Consider the following 19,140-nt stretch of genomic DNA (forward strand, 5'->3'; position numbering starts at 1 on the left):
TAAAAATGTTGCTCAGATGCTTGTGCCGTGTATTGGAGCCGAAACAGGACAAGTAAACGATAGCGGTGAGTGAAACGTGAAAAAAATAAGTATAAGTTGAACCTCTCTCTGCGAGGTATTTTGCGGATGCGAGCTGATTCTCACACACTGCTCTGCGTCACAGCTGCTGCCGCTTCAATAGATGTATTGGCGTGGGTACAAAGTGAGAAAGTATAGAAAGAACAGGAAAAGCGGTAAATTGAGAAATGCTGAAGGTAAATTAAAAGAGGAATATCCGTGTACTTTTGGATTACATTTAGGAACCGTTAAAAAGGCGTACTTTTCGCGGGCTTTCATGGAGCAAAATGATACGTTCACCCTTGGAGGAATAATACATTCTTAAATTCCTCCAAGCGTTCACCCTGGAGGAAGGAGCTAGTGAAAAGGAGAGATAACTTATAACTTAACAGAGGGTGGAATACGATAGAGATAAAAGGAACTATATACGTAAAATTGAAAGCAGTATACGTATAGTACGCGTACGTGTGCCGGAACAAAACTTGAATTTTCAGAATAATGGGATACTAAAGATCGAATATGTTATAAAACTGACCAAGTAGCTATACCTACTCGATCTCATTCTCTTAATTCCTTCCTCCTTTCCTCCCTCTTTCTCTCCCTTAATTCCTTCTTCGATCCCTTATCCTATAGTCATTATCTAGCGTACGTCACTATTCATTCTTGCATTCTCTCCTTTTCCTTCATTCCTTTCCTTCCTCCCTTAATTCCTTCCTCCCGAGCCTCCTTCGATCCCAACTCCTTGTCATTATCTAACACTGTTCCTTCCTTCATTCTCTCCTTTTTGTTCTTTCTTCCCTTCCTTGTCATTATCCTTCATTCTCTTCTCAATTTCTCCTTCTTTCCCCTTCCCTCCCTTCCTTCCTTCACTTAATTTCTTGTCATTATCTAACACTGTTCCTTCTCTCATTCTCTCCTGTTCCTTCTTTCTTTCCTTCCCTTCCTTGTCATTCTCTCCTCTTCCTCCTTCTCTCCCTCCCCTCCCTCCCTCCATCCCGACCCCGCGTTGCCATGGAGACGCGTCCCCATGTGGCGGCGCTGGTGGTGGTCAGCGCACACACGCCTCCCTTTGAAGGACTCAGGGGAAGGATATCCGCCCATTCAGCAGGATCTAGCGCCTAAGATATAGAGAAGGAGTAAAATAAAGGATATCTAGCGAGTTCATCAGGATCCGACCTTTACAGAGGCAAGTGAATGGTAGTCATCGCTCTTTTTATTTTTTCTCTTCTCAGCCTCTTCAGATTTTCAGTTCACCCTTTGTAATGTCTTATGTGTTTTGTTTTCTCAGTGTCAAGACTGGTAACGGGTGATTGGAGCCATGCAGTGATTATGCTGTTAAGGTAGTAAGGAAGGTATGGGGACGAAAGGGAAGGAGAGACACAAGGAGAAAGAGATACGAAGGAAGGAATGATGGAAAGGGAAGTGGTGGAGAGACGGAGGAGGATTGGAACGGAGAGGGGGAAGAGAAATTAAAAAGGGACGATGAGAAGGGAAATGAAAGAGGGAGGGAGAGAAAGGAGGAGGTAGGGAGGTATTGTAGAGGAATTTATCTATTGTTAAATGTGGGGAAATTTTTGAGAGAGAGAGAGAGAGAGAAGCAGCACTCGGGGACATAATCTTGCTGGATAGTTATTGCTTGTTTGGAATGTCTGTTAGGTGCTCAGTCCCCAGAAGAGTCTCAGCTGGATGGTGGTGGGTCACAATTAAGGTTCTGGCCAGCAGGAAGCCTTCAAACAGGTGTCAGACATGGTTCTGTGTCTCCTCAGCACTATTGGGTCTGATAAGCTGTCAAGTCTCCATGACTCAGTGAAACAGCTCCTGACTGAAGGCTTATCCAGAGATCCTTCTCCTCTTGACTGATTATGAGGCTGCTTTTAGGGTCATGGCTCAAGGGGAGGTAAAAGAAGTGAAAGGGTGAGAGAAAAAGATACAAATCTGTGATTATAATAAGAACTTCCAGCCAAACTGCTCTACAGGCTGTTGGGGCATATTATGTTTAGCCATATTATGCCCATAACTTACCACAAAGTTTGTTATATGCAAAATGTTCAGATCCCCCAGATATAAAAGATTTTTGGTTATAATGTAACCCCCTTCCCCCAATTAATCTATTAAAGCAAGGGTTTGTTGTATGAATTGAAAGTTGTGGGCATCTTCTATAGCTGTGCATGGTCTCTGTGCTCATCTCTGTTGCATTGATGGGGAAAACCCATTACCCAGGGACACAGGACCACTATGGCATCCGGGTTACCGCAGAGTACCTTCACCAGGTTTCCTCAGGTACACATTTATCCACCAGCCTGAAAGTTATAATTAACAGCTGGATGAGCTGCACTGTGACTGCCCAGGCCAGGATTAGAACAGGAGTTGTGGATTTGAGCTAGGCACATTAACCACTGCATTACAGAGGTGGTTATGAATGGTAGTCTTTAAGTTATTGTCAGGCTAGAGTTCATGATGTGTATAATGACCATCACTTTTAATAATGGCTCTGCTCTCTAACATGGCATTTTCCTTAACTTTTTCAATACTAGGCAGCAATGATGGAGTCTGCTCTGGAGAAAGCCCTTTCCAACCCTGGTTTAGGGGTTCTGCTGCTGGATGACACGAACAGAGCCTTAGCAGAAGATGTGGAGCAGCTCAGGCAGGAGGTGGCAGGGATGGACCAAGTGTGGAAGGCGGAGAATGAGGTGCACAAGCACAACACCCAGCGCACGGCAGAGATGAACCAGATGCTGCAGGACATTCAGGCAGGTTGCTTAGGATTAATCTTTGACTTGGAAGTCGCCTCACTTTTATTCTTTCCTTTGTTCATCCACCACTACACCATGCCCATCATGGAAGTTTTCCTTTATTCCAGGCCTGGGAATAATTTTCTACATAGGATAACCATACTGTATGTACAAGAGAAAAAGTCAGTCCCATTGAAAAATTGATGCTCCATTTGTGTGATATGTTTGATTTAAGAATGAATTGAAGAATCCCATTCAAAGTCTACCCTCATAAACTTGGCCTTCAGAAATTTGCTAAGAAATTTTTACTCAATAAAAGTATATACAATAAATGAGTTTTGCACTTCTCTAATTTATCTAGTATCACCAAGTTGTCACACTTGTTTCTCACAAGTTTCGTGTTTAGTATCAAAGTTTCAGCATCGTGCAAGCTTTAGGGAAATTCTAGAACAACAGCAACAGGAACAAAGGCAAGACATAGAAAAAGAAGTTGTGAATATACTAGAAAATAGAGAAGCAATGGTGAAGGACATGGCTGAAAAGAAAAAGTGTGTCATACTGTTTGGTGTCAAGGAAGAAAAAAGCCAGTGAAGACTCAGAGAGAGAGTTATGAGATGAGTAAGGTGAAAAGTATATTGAGAAATATGAATACTGAAGAGGAGGAAAAGTTTGAGGAAGTAGCTGAAATAACTAGATTGGGAAGATATGAGGAAGGAAAAAGCAGACCATTAAACATAAAGCTAAGGTCCCAAATGGCAACAGAATCTATACTAAATAGATCATGGAAACTAAAGAACTCTGAAGAATATAAGCAAATATATGTGAGGAGAAATATGTCAGAGGATGAAAGAATGACAGTAAAGGAAATGATAAATAAAGTGAAAAAGAGAAATAATGAAAGATCAAAAGAAGAAAAGAAGAATTTTTTTTGGAGAATGAAGAGCGAAAAACTGAAGAAGTAGTGGATAGGAAGCAAAGGGAGGGAGTAACAGTGTTGATAGAGAAAGGGAAAAAAAAGGGAGAAGGAAAGAAAGGTTTAAAGATTGCGTACACAAATATAGATGGTCTTGTATCAAAGAAAATTGAACTAACTGATTATTAAAGGGAGAGTGATCCAGATATTATATGTATAGTTGAAACAAAACTTGTAAAAGAACTGGAACTTGTACTGGAGGGTAAGAGCAAGTACAACATTTGGAGAAAAGATAGGAAAGAAAGAAAGGAAGGAGGAGCTTGATGATAATAATGAAACAAAACTTGAAAGTGACTGAAGTGAGATATGGAAATGACAGTGCGGAGGTGATGGCTGTGCAGGTATGGTACTGGTAAAAGGTGGAGAGAAGCCTATGTGCGCCCCTAAAACCAAAATTTGGAATGAAGTAAGATATATATGGTACTAACGCTTTGCTGGAAGATACAACATGGGCAATGATAGATGAAATAAGAAATGATAAAAAGGTAATATTAACAAGAGACTTCAATTGCAAAGAAGTGAAATGGAAAGATTTTGTAACGGAGGGTGGTGAAAATACTTGGGGAAGTAAACTATTGAGGCTGGTAACAGATAACCTGACGACGCAGTGAGTGCAAGGAGAAACAAGGTTGAGAGGGAATGACGAACCATCGAGACTTGACCTAATTTTCACAAAAAAACGTGGAGTTGGATGAAGGAGTCAGTCATGAGTGCCCCTTAGGAAAGAGCAACCATGAACTATTGGAGATGAAAACTTTGGAAGGATGTGAATATCGAGAAGAGGCTTATAAGGTGAAAAGGAAAAACTACGCTAAGGCAGATTACGTTGTACTCAAGACTTTCTTAGGTGGGGTAGACTGGACTGATATGAAGAGGAGTACTAATATTCAACAGAAATATGCCTTTTTAATGAATATTTACAACAGAGGAATAGAGATATATGCTCCATTCTACACAGTAAAAACTAAAGGAGAGAAAACATGGTTTGGATGGTGGCGTGAAACAGCAAGAAGAAAAAGAAATAAGGCATGGAGGAATTTAAAGAAAAGACCAAATAAGAACAATAGGGACAAATTTAAAAAAAAGCGAGAAATGTTTATGTGAAAATAAGGAGAGAGGAGGAAGCTAAATTTGAAAGAAGAATAGTTTTTAAATGTGAGGAAGAACCAAAAATGTTTTATAAATTCGTAAACAGGAAGTTAAAAAGAAATGAAGGAATGGAAAGGATAAAGGAAAAAAAATGTGATCTATGAAAAGGACAAAGAAATTGCAAAAATATTAAATAAAAATTTTCATAAAGTGTTTGCGGAAGAAACCAACTTTGACTGGGGTCTTGAAAATTGAAATGAAGGGAAACTAAATCATGTAAAGGTTAATAAAGGAGAACTGATACAGTTGATGAAAACCTTAGATGGAAGGAAAGCTATGGGACTGGATGAAATCTCGGGACAAGTGCTAAAAGAGTGTAGAAATGAATTATTGGAGCCACTTTATGACATAATAACATGCTCTATGAATAGTACAGGAAAAGTGCCCTTAGAATGGAAGAGAGCAAACATTGTACCAATTTATAAAAGTGGAGATAAAACTGAACCACTAAATTATAGACCAGTTTCTTTGACAAGTGTAATTTGCAAGATTTGTGAAAGTATAATAAAAAACAATGGGTTGAACATTTATAAAAGGAAAACATGATAAATGAAGGACAGTTTGGATTTAGAAAAGGGAAATCGTGTATCACTAACTTACTATGTTTCTACTCAAGAGCAATAGACGTGGTGCTAGAGAGAGAAGGATGGGCAGATTGTGTATATCTCGATTTGAAAAAAGCCTTTGACAAGGTTCCACACAAAAGTTTAATCTGGACACTACAGCAGTGGGGAGGAGTGGGTGGAAAGGTTATCGAGTGGATGAAGGATTACTTAACGGGAAGAGAAAATAATGAGAACAGTGATTAGAGAGGAGAAATCAATTTGGAGGAGAGTAGAGAGTGGAGTTCCCCAAGGCTCAGTTCTGGGACCAATAATGTTCATAATATATATAAATGATATGCCAAAGGGTGTAAAAAATTATATGAACCTTTTTGCAGATGATGCAAAGTTAATAAGAAAAGTGAGGAAGGAGGAAGATTGTGAGGAGCTGCAAAAAGACCTGGACAGAGTGTATAGATGGAGCCAGTTATGGGAGATGGAATTTAATGCAAACAAGTGCCATGTTATGGAAATGGGGAAAAGTAAAAATAGACCAAGGAAAACATACAGGATGGGAGAAGAGAACTTAAAGGTGGTACATGAAGAAAAAGATTTGGGAGTAACGATGCAAGACACACTATCCCCAGAGAAGCATATAAATAAGTTGTTTGGAGAAACCTACAGGATGATGCAAAATATAAGCATATCATTCCATTATATAGAAAAGGAAATGATGAAGAAAATAATTACAACAATGATAAGACCAACGCTTGAATATGCTGCAGTTGTGTGGTCACCTCACAAAAAGAAAGATATCAGAAAGCTGGAAAGGATACAGAGAATTGCAACTGAAATGGTCCCAGAACTCTCAGATATGACGTATGAAAACAGATTGAAGGAGATGGACTTGACAACACTGGAACAAAGGAGGGAGAGAGGAGATCTGATCACGCTGTATAAGTTGGTAAATAAGTTTGATGAGGTGGATAGAGATGATCTCTTCTTAACTGCAAGAATGCAGGGGCTGAGAGGACATAAGAAAAAAAAACTTAATAAAAGAACCTGTTTGAGTGACTTAAAAAATATAGTTTTTCACATAGAAGTGTTAACACATGGAACAGCTTGTGGGAAGAGGTGGTAGAGGTGAGCAGTGTCCAACAAATGAAGGAAAGGCTGGATAAATGTAGATATGGAGACGGGATTACTGTATTAGAGCTTAGCTCGGGCCCGGTAGACTACAAATAGGTAAATATAAATAGGTAAATACACCTCTTCTCACACTTGTTTTTTTCTAGTTTTATGTTTAGTATTAGTTTCAATATTTTGCTATGCTTATGATGTTGAGTAAATAACATTTCTACATCGGCTGTTAAGCTGGAACCAAGTGAAAGCATCATTCTTTGGTAACAGTGGAATCTTACTACAATACAATAGTGGTGATTTTTCTTAATACCATCTTAGTGGAAGTGATAATAAATTTCATGCACTCCACATGTCCAGACATGTAACTTAAGTAAAGAAAAATCACCATTTATATACGTGTTTTACGTTATTATTTTTTCATTGTATGTATTACAATATAGAATATTTTAGCATTAGTCCTTATGAAGCATCTCTCTTAGCAGTTCCCTTCTCACTTTCACATGATGCAATTGGTGTAATCTCTGTAATCATAAATTTTGTGTGTTTAGCATCCCATCTCATCCTTTCACTTATTTGTTCAAACATGCTCATCTGCTCTTCACTTCTTCCATGTGTGTCTGAGGACAAATAAAAGTACTAAATATTTTCAGTACTTTTAATATAATTGAAAAATATCACTTAGGTACAACACGTGACTAAAAGTGCTTTTTTACTTTACAGTTCTGTGTATGTCACTCAAAGTAGTCACATGAAGGGAATTGCATCATTTTATTTTGCCTAATTATTTTCAGCTGTTGATGAGGCAATACTGGAACTTTTCACCAATCAGCTGATAACCTTATCACCCCAAGCTTTCTGATGGTGTTCATGTATTTCAGTTACCCTATTTTGTTCCCTATTTTGATCCCCTCAGGCACTGGTGGTGGCCTACAGCAAGGACATAGAAGCTGAGGGTGAACAGGAGCGAGTGACCAACAGTGAAGCAGCAGGAATTTTGAGACAGTGCAGGAAGAAGCACTCAGACCTGGCCACCCTGCAGGAAGCCTCAGAAAGTCTTGAGGCCCGGGCAGCTCAGAGCCGGAGGGAAACAGAAGAGCTAGAGAAAAACTTAATGGATGACTCTGGTCTCCTAAAAGAGCTGTTGGACCACTTGGCTGAAGCTGAGAGGGATAATTTGTTGCTTCTTCAGTACTCAGCAGAGGATGCCTCCAAGCTCAAGGTGATGAATTGTCACACAGATTATTATCTATCTTGTTATTCATTGGTAGAAACCCCCTTAAAATGGATTGACTTGTTCTTTTTTTTAACATTAAAGGAGACAGCTCAAGTGCAAAACAGAAATGGAAAAAAAGCCTGCAAAGTACTGCTTCCACAATGAGAAAACAAATGTTCCAAAGTATATCTTGACACTCCTCTTTTCAAACATTAAATTTGTAGGAAGGAGGAGATACAGATAAAGGAAAGCTGTGCTGGAGTTTACAAGTGAAAGGGATGAAAGAATAAAGATGCTGGTCAACTTTTGCATTATGAACTTGGAAAACATAGTGATTAGCTAGAATAGAAAGCCTTGTACAGCAAGGCTGTGGAGACATGCAGTTAGTAAGCTTATAAGAGCAGTATGTATAAAAATATTAATTGAAGATAGGAAAGGAAATGCCATTGCATCGAAATTGAAAAGGTAGAAGACAGTCAGTGAGGTAAGGGGAACTGATGAAATGGGAAGTCTTTCACTACTCTGTCCAAACGAATGGTGTGGATGGAACTCCCTACAAATGAGATTCATTCTTTACGTAGGGACAGACAAGGCCCTTATATATAGCTGACATCTGTGAGGGAAAAAAAACTGGTGAAAACCATACAGAACACCTGGAAGCTGATTTAGCAAGAGATGAGATATGAAGTTTCCAGTTGAGATTATAAGTTAATGAAAAAACAATAATATTTATTATAGAAGAAGGGAAACAACTGTGTTTTACAGAAGAATAGGAAATAGGTGGTTAGAAGATTGTGTCAAGTTGTCAGGTAGAAAAATCAAGTTTTTGAGGCATTGAAGGACACCAAGTTCCTTCTGCTCCATTCAGAAATACAATCTGCCCTCTGCATTAGCAGAATTGACTTCTACCTTTGATTATTTGCATATTTTTTTGGGGGACATCAAATTCATTGCCAGGAGGATATCCTGCATTTCTTGTAGTAGCAGCTGTTCTTGTGACCCATAGTGCTTTTATTGCTTGTTGCCAAATAGTCAGTTACCTTACCTCCCTTTTCTCAAAGCCTTGATATGACAATGTTCCTTTTGTACTTTCCTTTGCAGCAGTGTCTCCCAAATACATTCTATTTTTTGAGTACCTACACTTGTGTAAAAGTTGATCTTATGTAAAAATTGACCACCAGCAAAGGAAAAAATCAAACCCCTACACAAGTAGTGCCCTTAAAAAAGTCTCAGACTATGATATGTTCCAATGAGGAATAAATTCAACTCCATAGAAAATTATTATCATTGTAAAAATTAGCCTCCTAAACTTGGCATTAAAGACTATTAGAGAAAAGTATAGGAGTCTACAAAGTATATTAGCTTTATTTTGCATTAGCTGAGCTGACCTCTGACCCACAGGAGCTGAGTGTGTCCCTAGAGCAAGAGTGCATGAAAGTGGCTCAGGCAGAAGCAGAACTCTCTACTGCTCAGGGAGAGGTGCAGGTGGCACAGGCAACACTGGACCAGCTGGGAACAGCCTTCCTTCAAGCAGCTGCTGATCGTGACCACTTGTTGGCCCAGTGGGAGGTGACCCTGGACCACATCTTTCATAAGGCCAATGAAAACACAGCATGCATTGAGGTATGTATGATTTCTCATTTTGATTTCGTTGTTATGTGGGTGTTGCAAGCACATATTTATGTACAAGCTAAAGGTAGAATCAATACTTATACGTTGCTTTTTGTTACACTGTCCTCCAACAGCATCTCCTTGCCTTTGAACCTGTAGTGTAAGTCAAGACTTGATCTGGTATTTACCAAAAATTCAAATAGTATACCATGATTATGAGATACCTGTGCTCCCTAAAAATAAGTGATCATATAAATCATGTTAATGCAGAAAGGAATCTGACCTATTTTATAAGTTCATCAGAAGTCCTCAGAGTGAAGTAAATAAATGTAGTGAAAGACTGAGAGTTGATGGACAAATATTGGAACTATACTTGCTCCTGTCCATAAATCAGGGAAAGGTTAGGATGTGTCACAAACTTACACTCTTTACTCAAGAGTAATAGATATGCTGCAAGAAAGGGAAGGTTGGGTTCTGCATTTATTTAGGCCAGCTGTCAGCAACTATTTGATAGTTTGTGCCAGTTCATAACTATTGCCAATATTTTTACTATTTTGAGTGCCAGGTATGATTTTTTGTAGCACTATAGTCAGACTCAACTATGAAGTCTGGTTGAGTGAGGTCCACTTTGGCAGTCCCCTGATCACAGTGCTGCCATTGTCTCTGCTACGCCCTTGACATCTAGCTAAATTTTGTGTGGTGTAGGGATTTCATGCCTTTCAGAGACTCTTAAGACAGTTCTCTTGACCACATGCTTGTTGAAATCATCGAGATTTGTAATAGTTGCACTGCATATCTTCGTCGGTGACAAGAATGCAGGCTGTTTTGGGGGCATTCATGTCACACAAGCTTTATTCAGTTTGGAGCAGATTCTGTGTACTGTTTCCTTGCTTACGATAGTTGCTTTAGCTCTGCAAACAATTGCTCTTGAAGGTGAAATTACATAGTCTCCATTAGCCTTTTCTTCTAAAACGATACTTATTTACATTGTAAATAAGATCTTTTTCTCAACTGTGGAGCACATGAGAGTGAGTCAGAGTAGCTGTCATCGTGTGTGGAGGTGAGGGAGGAAGTGGCATAGTGTCCTGGATCGCTGGATCATAGCAATAATGTTGTTTTGAGGAATTTATACAATTGATTAATTAATTCATTGCTATTATTCTAAAAGGTGACACATTCATAGCACTATATAGCCTAATTTAATGAATACGGAATATTTAATACAATTTCAAATTGTAAATAGCTGACATGACAAAAAGAGTGATGTGTTGTGGGTGATGCCGCAGCACTGTGGAGAGGCTCGGGGCCTAACCCTAATGGACTTCATATTCATGTCTGACTCTCGCTTATAAAATATATAGATAATTGTATAGGTATTCCTATCATAGTTATACATCATACACATGCATGATAATCATATTCTACATATTTTATTGTAGTACCTATTGACTGTGTATAAAATAATTGACTAGTCATGGTATAATGTAGGAAATATCACACCATATTCAACTCTAACTTGGCTAATGCCAGCTTGGAGGGTTTTATTGTATCACCATTATCATTTTGTCATGGTACTCCCACTTGTCGACCACTTCATCTATTTTCTTACAGCCTACTTTTGCATTCACATCATCTATTGGAATCAGTTTCCTTCTATTCTCCAACTGTTTTAACAGATCATTCAATTCGCTTTGCTTTGAAGATCTGATTTTTTGTATTTTCTGTTTTCTACATTACTGTATTTCCCGCCATATAAGACACATTTTTTTTCAAAAAAGAAGATTTGAAAAATCCCCCTGCGTCTTATACCCCGATGGTTAGGTTTTGGTAGGCCTAGGGGTTATTGTTACTGGTACAAAACCAACACCCATAACACCTCCGTTTGACACAATAGTACCCAGATGTCCCTAGAATGAAATATACCGTATTTTGTGACATGTAACGAGCACTTTATCCACTCAAAATGCCAAAAAGTTACCCCTGTGTGGTATACGCTGAAGGTACAAATTTTGATTAGTTTAAATAATGAGTGTGATGCAATAGAAAAGAAAAGTGTGAAGGGAACATGTGAAGCGATAAAACCATACAGGTTACAAGAAGAAGATGTGCCACACGTGGGAGCCGAGGCGCGGTATGAACACTAAACACAAAACACAACACTGCTAGTCACGAGTGTGCGGGGTACCTTGGCGGTGATGGTTAAGGCGGCTATTACACAGGAACAAATTTTGGTGGAACAGGATGCTGCCTGACGCGACTGCTCGGCAACCGTGGGGCCGATATGGGCAGATTAGTCTGGAGGCATTTCTGCTGTGCAGTGGCCCACTCATCTGACGTTTTCTGTGATACATGTTCGAAAGGAGGGATATCCGTGGATGACTAAAGGGTTTATTGTAAACGCACTTTTGTCTCATTGTAAAAAGAACTACAGTACCCTCTCGAGTTTTGCACTATCCGAGTTTCGCGATCCACGAGTTTTGCGGTTAGTCCTAAATTCTTACCATCCCGACTTTTGCGCATTATCACCCCGAGTTTCGCGCTGCTTTGACACGTATGGGTTACATCTACTTAACATCGGCGTCACGCATGCTACCTTTAAAGGTAGTATCACACTGGACGTTTTCCTCCAAACATTGTGGCTATGGCAAGAGAGAGAGAGAGAGAGAGAGAGAGAGAGAGAGAGAGAGAGAGAGAGAGAGAGAGAGAGAGAGAGAGAGAATACGGGAAGAGAGAACGGGTCATTTTGAAGCCACAGTTGAAGGCGGCTGCCTTACGTACGATTGGCTGACAGTGCTGAAAACACGCTTGTGATTCGCTGGGAGTCCGATGATGTCATCGCTGACGCTCACCCTATCAGCGGCTTCACTGCCTTAAGGCGGTGTCACAATGGCTGTTTTCGTCCAACCGTTGGGGCTACGGGCAATGCCCGTATGCCCAACCGGGAGTGAGTTCACGGTTATCCGTAAGCTGGTGTCACAGAGGGCTTTTTCTTCCCACAGCGTTGGCGCCACCTAGGGCAACCGGCAACTCCAACTTTTCCAGGTGTGCGTCACACACGGCCAAGGTCGGGTGCCTGTATCCATATCCACAACGTAAATAAAGCACTTGCCCTGTATCATCATGGCGTCGTCTGCTAAAGTAAGGGCTGTCGCTGCTTGTGCTGCCATTAACCAAGTTATAGACTTGTTGCTGCAGTTAAATATAAGGAAGAAACAGTTGTGGGTGTGGCATGCCTGTGGTTCCTCCATGCCAGTTCTCATTGTCACCACTGCGCATGCGCGGCTAACCCACCCATCTTGACTCAACCACATGAACACATGGATCGAATAACAAAACACACACACACACACATTGCAGATGTTCTGACAAACATAAACGACTTCACCATTTCTTGAGTGTGTTAGAATGTATTTGGTGAGTGGCTCACATGAACCAAACCTAGATCTTGGCAAGAAGAGAGCAGCTGTTTTTAACACTGCTCTCTTCTTGCCATTGGGTATGTTTGGTTTGTAGGAACCACTCACCAAATAAGTTCTAACACACTCTTGGAAATGTCGAAGCCATTTTTGTTTGTGAGAAACATCTGCCATGGTTCATGATGAGTCTGGTGTGTGCATGTGTGTGTGTGTGTGTGTGTGTGTGTGTGTCTTTGTTGTTACTTGATCCACGTGTTCATGTGGTCAGAGTCTGGATGGGTGGGTTGGCCGCTCACGCGCAATGGTGACAATGAGAACTGGCACGGAGGAACCACAGGCACGCCACACCCACAACAACTTCTTCCTTCCATTTAACTGCAACAACATGTCCATAACTTGGGTAATGGCAGCACAAGCCGTGACAGCCTTTACTTTAGTAGACAACGCCATGTCAATACAGGGCAAGTGCTTTGTTTATGTTGTGGATGTGAATACGGGCAACCAACCTTGGCCGGGTGCGATGTACACCCGGAAAAGTTGGATTTGCCGGTTGCCCTAGCTGTCGCTAACGCGGTGGGAAGAAAAATGCCCAGTGTGACACCAGGTTACTGACAACCGACAACTCGCTCCCGGATGGGCGCACAGGCATTGCCAGTAGCCACAACGGGTAGAGGAAAACGGCCAGTGTGACATTGCCCCAAGGCAGCGAGGCTGCTGACTGGGTGAGCTCCGGCGATGACGTCATTGGACTCCCAGCGAATCACAAGCGTGTTTCCAGAGCTCAGCCAATCATAAGGCTTCATCTGTGGCTTTAAAATGACCCATTCTCTTTTCCTGTTTTCTTCCTTTTTACAAGGTACAGGTAACTCTCGATATACGCGAGTTTGGTTTACGCGTTTTTGAAATAACGCGGGGTCCAAAATCCAAATAAATGTTTAATTTACACGCTTTTTCACTTATACGCGATATTTTATGGAGTGGCCGCCAGATGTCTCACGCAACTGGACTCATGGTGCCGCGGCCACACAGCTGAGCTCATTTCTTCCAGTGCGCCACTTGAACAACAATACAGTACCCAAGCTGCCACGCTACTCAACAATAGGGGTGGGCAGGTACCGGTACTAACAGTACCAGTACCAGTACTAACGGTACCAGCTATACGGTACGGTACCGTTACCAGACTGCTCGGTACCGGTACCAATACTAGCAGTCGCTCATGGTGCCCCTCATTTCTTTCTCACACAAGTGAGGCTGAGACTGAGTGCCTGAGTGGATATCTCGGTGATATGGATATTCTCTCTCTCTCTCTCTCTCTCTCTCTCTGAAGTGAATTTTTTTTTTCGATAGAAACCTACTTCTTGTTTGATTTACATTGTTTTTGATTTACGCGACCTCTTCAAGGACACAATACTCGCGTAAATCGAGAGTTACCTGTACGTATTTTGAGATAACAAGGAGGTAAAGGAGGATAAAATGTGAGCTCCTGGGGGCAGCACGAGCCAGTTATAATGGCGCCATTATAAACAGTTGCCTGCGCCATGACGGGCTCGGGGCTGACCATCAGGCCCAGATGGATAGTCTACCGGCGCCATAGCTCACATGTAAAAAAAAAAAATAATAATAAATAAATAAAAATAAAAAATCTCCACGAGTCAGAACAGATAAGCCCTTTTTCAGTGTTTCCAATACCTCTAGTTTCGCGATCCTCAAGTTTAGCGCTATACCTTCGGAACGAAGTGAGCGTGAAACTCGAGAGGGTACTGTATATTAAAACATAATTTGATTGACAGAAATTAATCAACATCCATTTCTACTTGAAAGTACTAGGTATATGGTCCCTGAAAGTCAAGATCAAGACCAAGATTGCCCATTGAACGTAGCATCCCCATGTGATTAGTTTCCTCAGTAGCTCGGCGAAAGTTACAGCCTGCACACTGCGCAGTGAGTGAATCTACCAACTAACCCTTTTGTTTACCATTTCAAAGTCACAGCTGCTCGGGGTTAAGAGCACTGTAATTCTTCATCCAACAGTGGAACACTTTGAACACAGAAAAGGGCACAAAGCAACATATGGTATCATAGTCATAATTGAAAGAAAGGTGGCCAAATGTAATACAGCATATACATTAAGTTCAGGGAAAATGTGGAGTTTTTAATTTTTTTCTAAATATATATTTCCAAATTATAGGTGCATCTTATACTCCGGTGCGTCTTATATGGTGGGAAATATGGTATATGTTTCCGTAGTTTTTTGATGATATTTGAATGTTTTCTTTATCTATTCAAATTATTCTTTTTTTATGTCTTATTATTTGTCAAATGCGATTTTCATGAGATGCAATGTGTTTTCTACTGAAAATACTGATTTGGACCTGGTGCTTCAGCAAAAGATGAGCAGAGGCATGGAACCAGTAATTGATTTTTGATGGAAAACTCTTAAACTGAACCCCCATCATGTGTCCTTCAGTGTGGTGTGGGGTTAATAAAGATAGTACCATATTAATGAAATGATGTTCCCCCCAAAATACGGGCATGTATACTTTGTACAAAACGATGTATCATTTTTATTATTGAAATCAATGAAATGCATGGTCTTGGATGGAATCAATCAATCAACGGGGGCATATGTTGGGGGACGCGTCACCTCACCCACCCTATGATGCCAAGCCCGGGGTTCCCTCCGGGCAAGTCTCCATGCACGCCCCCTTCTCATCCTAAGTACCTCTTGGCAGGATCTATTGACTTCCTTAAGCCATGAACTCTGTGTACATTCCCTTGGCCTCCTATCTATCTATCTATCTATATCTCCGACGCCTTGCTCCCTCGCAGGAGCTTTCCTCCACGGGGTGGCCGTGGCAGAAATGTCTCCATCTCTCCCTGTTCTGGCACTCCCTCTCAGCACATTGAATCCTGCTACTTTCAACTCTCTCACTTCAATACTCACTCACCCTATTGATCCACTTCAAAGGTGGTCTCCTCCTGACACCCCCTCCCTCATACACTCTCTTCACAAATTCATTCTCCCCCATTCTCATCACATGTCCAAACCATCTCAATGCACCACGCTTCACCCACTCCACCACTCCACACTCCACTCCCTTTGCTGTCACACCCATACCAAACCTTTCATACACGCTTTCATTACTTTCTCCATCCCATCCTGACACATCACATGCACCTCTTATATAACTCATTTCCACTGCACATATTCTTGATTGCTGTGCTGGATTCCATGTCCACGTCTCTGATGCATATGACAGAGTTGGCAGGATAATACTGTTCCTTATTCCCTTCTTTTCCTCCATGCTCACACTTCTTCCTTTCCATAACTCTCTCCAACGCACCCACCACCTGTCTGCCCTTCACTGCTCTTTCCCTCACCTCACCTTCCATACTGCCGTGCTTACGTAAAGCAGTCCCAAAATATTTAAACTCAGTCACCTCCTCCATTCTCTCCTCCCCCAGCCTTATGCTACACTTCGTTGTACCCTCTGCTCTAACTCTGTACGGCTTTGTAAAATCAATGACCTGTTCTCTCGCCCTCTCAAATACCATAACCTTACTCTTTCCAGCATTCACTCTCAGCTTTCTCCTCTTACACACCCTGTCAAACTCATCCACTATCCTCTGTAGCGTCCCCTCATTCTCTGCCAACAACACTGTATCATCTGCAAACAGGCCCGCAGCCAATGACTCCTCCATACCTCTCACTTTCAGCCTTGGACCAAACTCACCCACTCTAGCTTTCATTTCTCTCATACAACCATCCATGTATACATTAAAAAGCCATGATGACATCACACACCTCTGTCTCACACCCACACCAACACCAAAACTCTCACTCAACTCACCCTTCACACATACAGAGGCACTTGCATCCTTATAGAAAGATCGGATTCCCTCCAGCAAATGCCCTCCCACACCATATATCCTGAGAACATTCCACAACCCCTTTCTGTCAACCCTGTCATATGCCTTCTCCAGGTCCAAGAATGCAGCAAACAGCTTCCTATCCTTCTATGTATTTTTCAACTTACATTTTGAGTGGAAATATTTGGTCTACACAACCCCTCCCTTTGCTAAAAACACCTTGTTCATTGCCTACACTTTTCTCAGTTATTTTCTTCATCCCCTCATTTAAAACCCTTCCATATCAAAAGCTTTTGATAGGGTCTGGCACAAATCTTTGCTTTCCAAACTACCCTTCTACGGTTTCTATCCTTCTCTCTGTACCTTTATCTCCAATTTCCTCTCTGACCGTTCTATTTCTGCCGTGGTAGACGGTCACTGTTCTTCCCCTAAATCTATTAACAGTGGTGTCCCACAGGGTTCTGTCCTATCTCCCACTCTTTTTCTGTTGTTCATTGATGATCTTCTTTCTAAAACGAACTGTCCTATCCATTCCTACGCCGATGATTCCACTCTGCATTACTCAACTTCTTTTAATAGAAGACCCACCCCACAGGAACTTAACGACTCAAGGCTGGAGGCTGCAGAACGCTTAGCCTCAGACCTTACTATTATTTCCGATTGGGGCAAGAGGAACCTGGTGTCCTTCAGCGCCTCAAAAACACAGTTTCTCCACCTATCCACCCGACACAATCTTCCAAACAACTATCCCCTATTTTTTGACAACACCCAGCTATCACCTTCCTCAACACTAAACATCCTTGGTCTATCCTTAACTCAAAATCTCAACTGGAAACTTCATATCTCATCTCTTACTAAATCAGCTTCCTCGAGGCTGGGCGTTCTGTACCGTCTCCGCCAGTTCTTCTCCCCTGCACAGTTGCTGTCCATATACAGGGGCCTTGTCTGCCCTCGTATGGAGTATGCATCTCATGTGTGGGGGGGCTCCACTCACACAGCTCTTCTGGACAGAGTGGAGGCTAAGGCTCTTCGTCTCATCAGCTCTCCTCCTCATACTGATAGTCTTCTACCTCTTAAATTCCGCCGCAATGTTGTCTCTCTTTCTATCTTCTATTGATATTTCCACGCTGACTGCTCTTCTGAACTTGCTAACTGCATGCCTCCCCCCCTCCTGCGGCCCCGCTGCACTCGACTTTCTACTCATGCTCATCCCTATACTATCCAAACCCCTTATGCAAGAGTTAACCAGCATCTTCACTCTTTCATCCCTCACGCTGGTAAACTCTGGAACAATCTTCCTTCATCTGTATTTCCTCCTGCCTACGACTTGAACTCTTTCAAGAGGAGGGTATCAGGACACCTCTCCTCCCGTATTTGATCTTGCTTTCGGCCACCTCTTTTGTTTCTTTTTTAGGAGCAGCGAGTAGCGGGCTTTTTTATTATTGTTTTCTTTTTTTGTGTGCCCTTGAGCTGCCTCCTTTGTTGTAAAAAAAAAAAAAAAAAAAAAAAAAAACACTTTTCCTGCCACACTGGGAAGACATTCCCCTGTAACTATTACAGTCACCTCTGCTCCCTATCCCTTTGTACAGCAGCACAACAACTGCCTTTCTCCAGTCCTCTGTCACCTCACCCTGCTCCCATGCTAGGTTACATATCCATAATATCCATTCCTCAACTACACCTCCTCCATACTTCAACATATCTGCTGTTATGCCATCAGCTCCAGGGGCCTTTCCTACTTTTAACTTCTTCATTACCTCCTCTATCTCACCTCTCTCCACCCTCCTCCACTCCTCCTCCACTCAGGATTGTCTAACACAGAAACAACCTGATGAGCAGGATGGAAACTCTTCGATGGACACAGCCCTGATATTTTGCCTCCTGAATACTTTGAATGAAGACAGAAAGAATTCTGTGATAATTGTCACAAGTATATGAAAGCTGACTATTTGTCATGTTTCTTTTTTACAGGACTCAATGGCAGTGCAACAGAAAGTAGCAGTGTTGAGGAGGGAAGTAGAACAGGAGACTCAGATTCTGCTGCAGGTGAAGGACTCCTGCCGAGAAGCATCTGAGAACCTGAGGGTAGTGGAGGAGGAGGCACAGTGGGTGGCTGGCCAGCTGCAGGTTACCACTGCCACCAGGGAACAGATCCAGGCTCAGGTACAGTGGTTCAGCTTAGGAAAGACTGAGAACAGCAGTATTTAACATGTTACTCGCGTTATGGCAAAAACAGGGTTTTCCCTTGTTGTGGCACCCTTCACAAAGCTCTCCCACCAGTCACGTTGGAGCCATCAAAGAGAATATAGGTACATAGCTTCTCTAACCCCCAATGACAACTATGCCTTCATAAAAGTGGTGCTGCACCAGTGGCCCAACATGCAGTATCATGATATATTCTTTTTGTAATACGTGTTGGGCCACCTGTGGAGCG

At 41.7% G+C, this 19,140-nt stretch overlaps 1 protein-coding gene across 2 annotated transcripts in view; it reads left to right on the plus strand.

Annotated features, from left to right (window-relative positions):
- Positions 1–775: 775 nt before the first annotated feature.
- LOC127000274 (golgin subfamily A member 6-like protein 1) overlaps positions 776–19,140 on the plus strand; it is a 90,548-nt gene continuing 72,183 nt past the window's right edge. The window contains exons 1-5 of one of the 2 annotated variants that reach the window (XM_050863739.1): positions 776–1,247; positions 2,596–2,807; positions 7,510–7,815; positions 9,211–9,432; positions 18,678–18,869. In XM_050863739.1, coding sequence (XP_050719696.1) covers positions 2,598–2,807; positions 7,510–7,815; positions 9,211–9,432; positions 18,678–18,869 — 930 coding nt within the window. In that variant the 5' untranslated portion in view covers positions 776–1,247; positions 2,596–2,597. Of the gene's footprint in view, positions 1,248–2,217; positions 2,338–2,591; positions 2,808–7,509; positions 7,816–9,210; positions 9,433–18,677; positions 18,870–19,140 lie in introns of those variants that run through there. The other variant, XM_050863738.1, reaches the window with a different exon arrangement.

This window comes from Eriocheir sinensis, chromosome 18 (assembly GCF_024679095.1).
Source record: "Eriocheir sinensis breed Jianghai 21 chromosome 18, ASM2467909v1, whole genome shotgun sequence".
In the NCBI taxonomy this organism is placed as follows: domain Eukaryota; kingdom Metazoa; phylum Arthropoda; class Malacostraca; order Decapoda; family Varunidae; genus Eriocheir; species Eriocheir sinensis.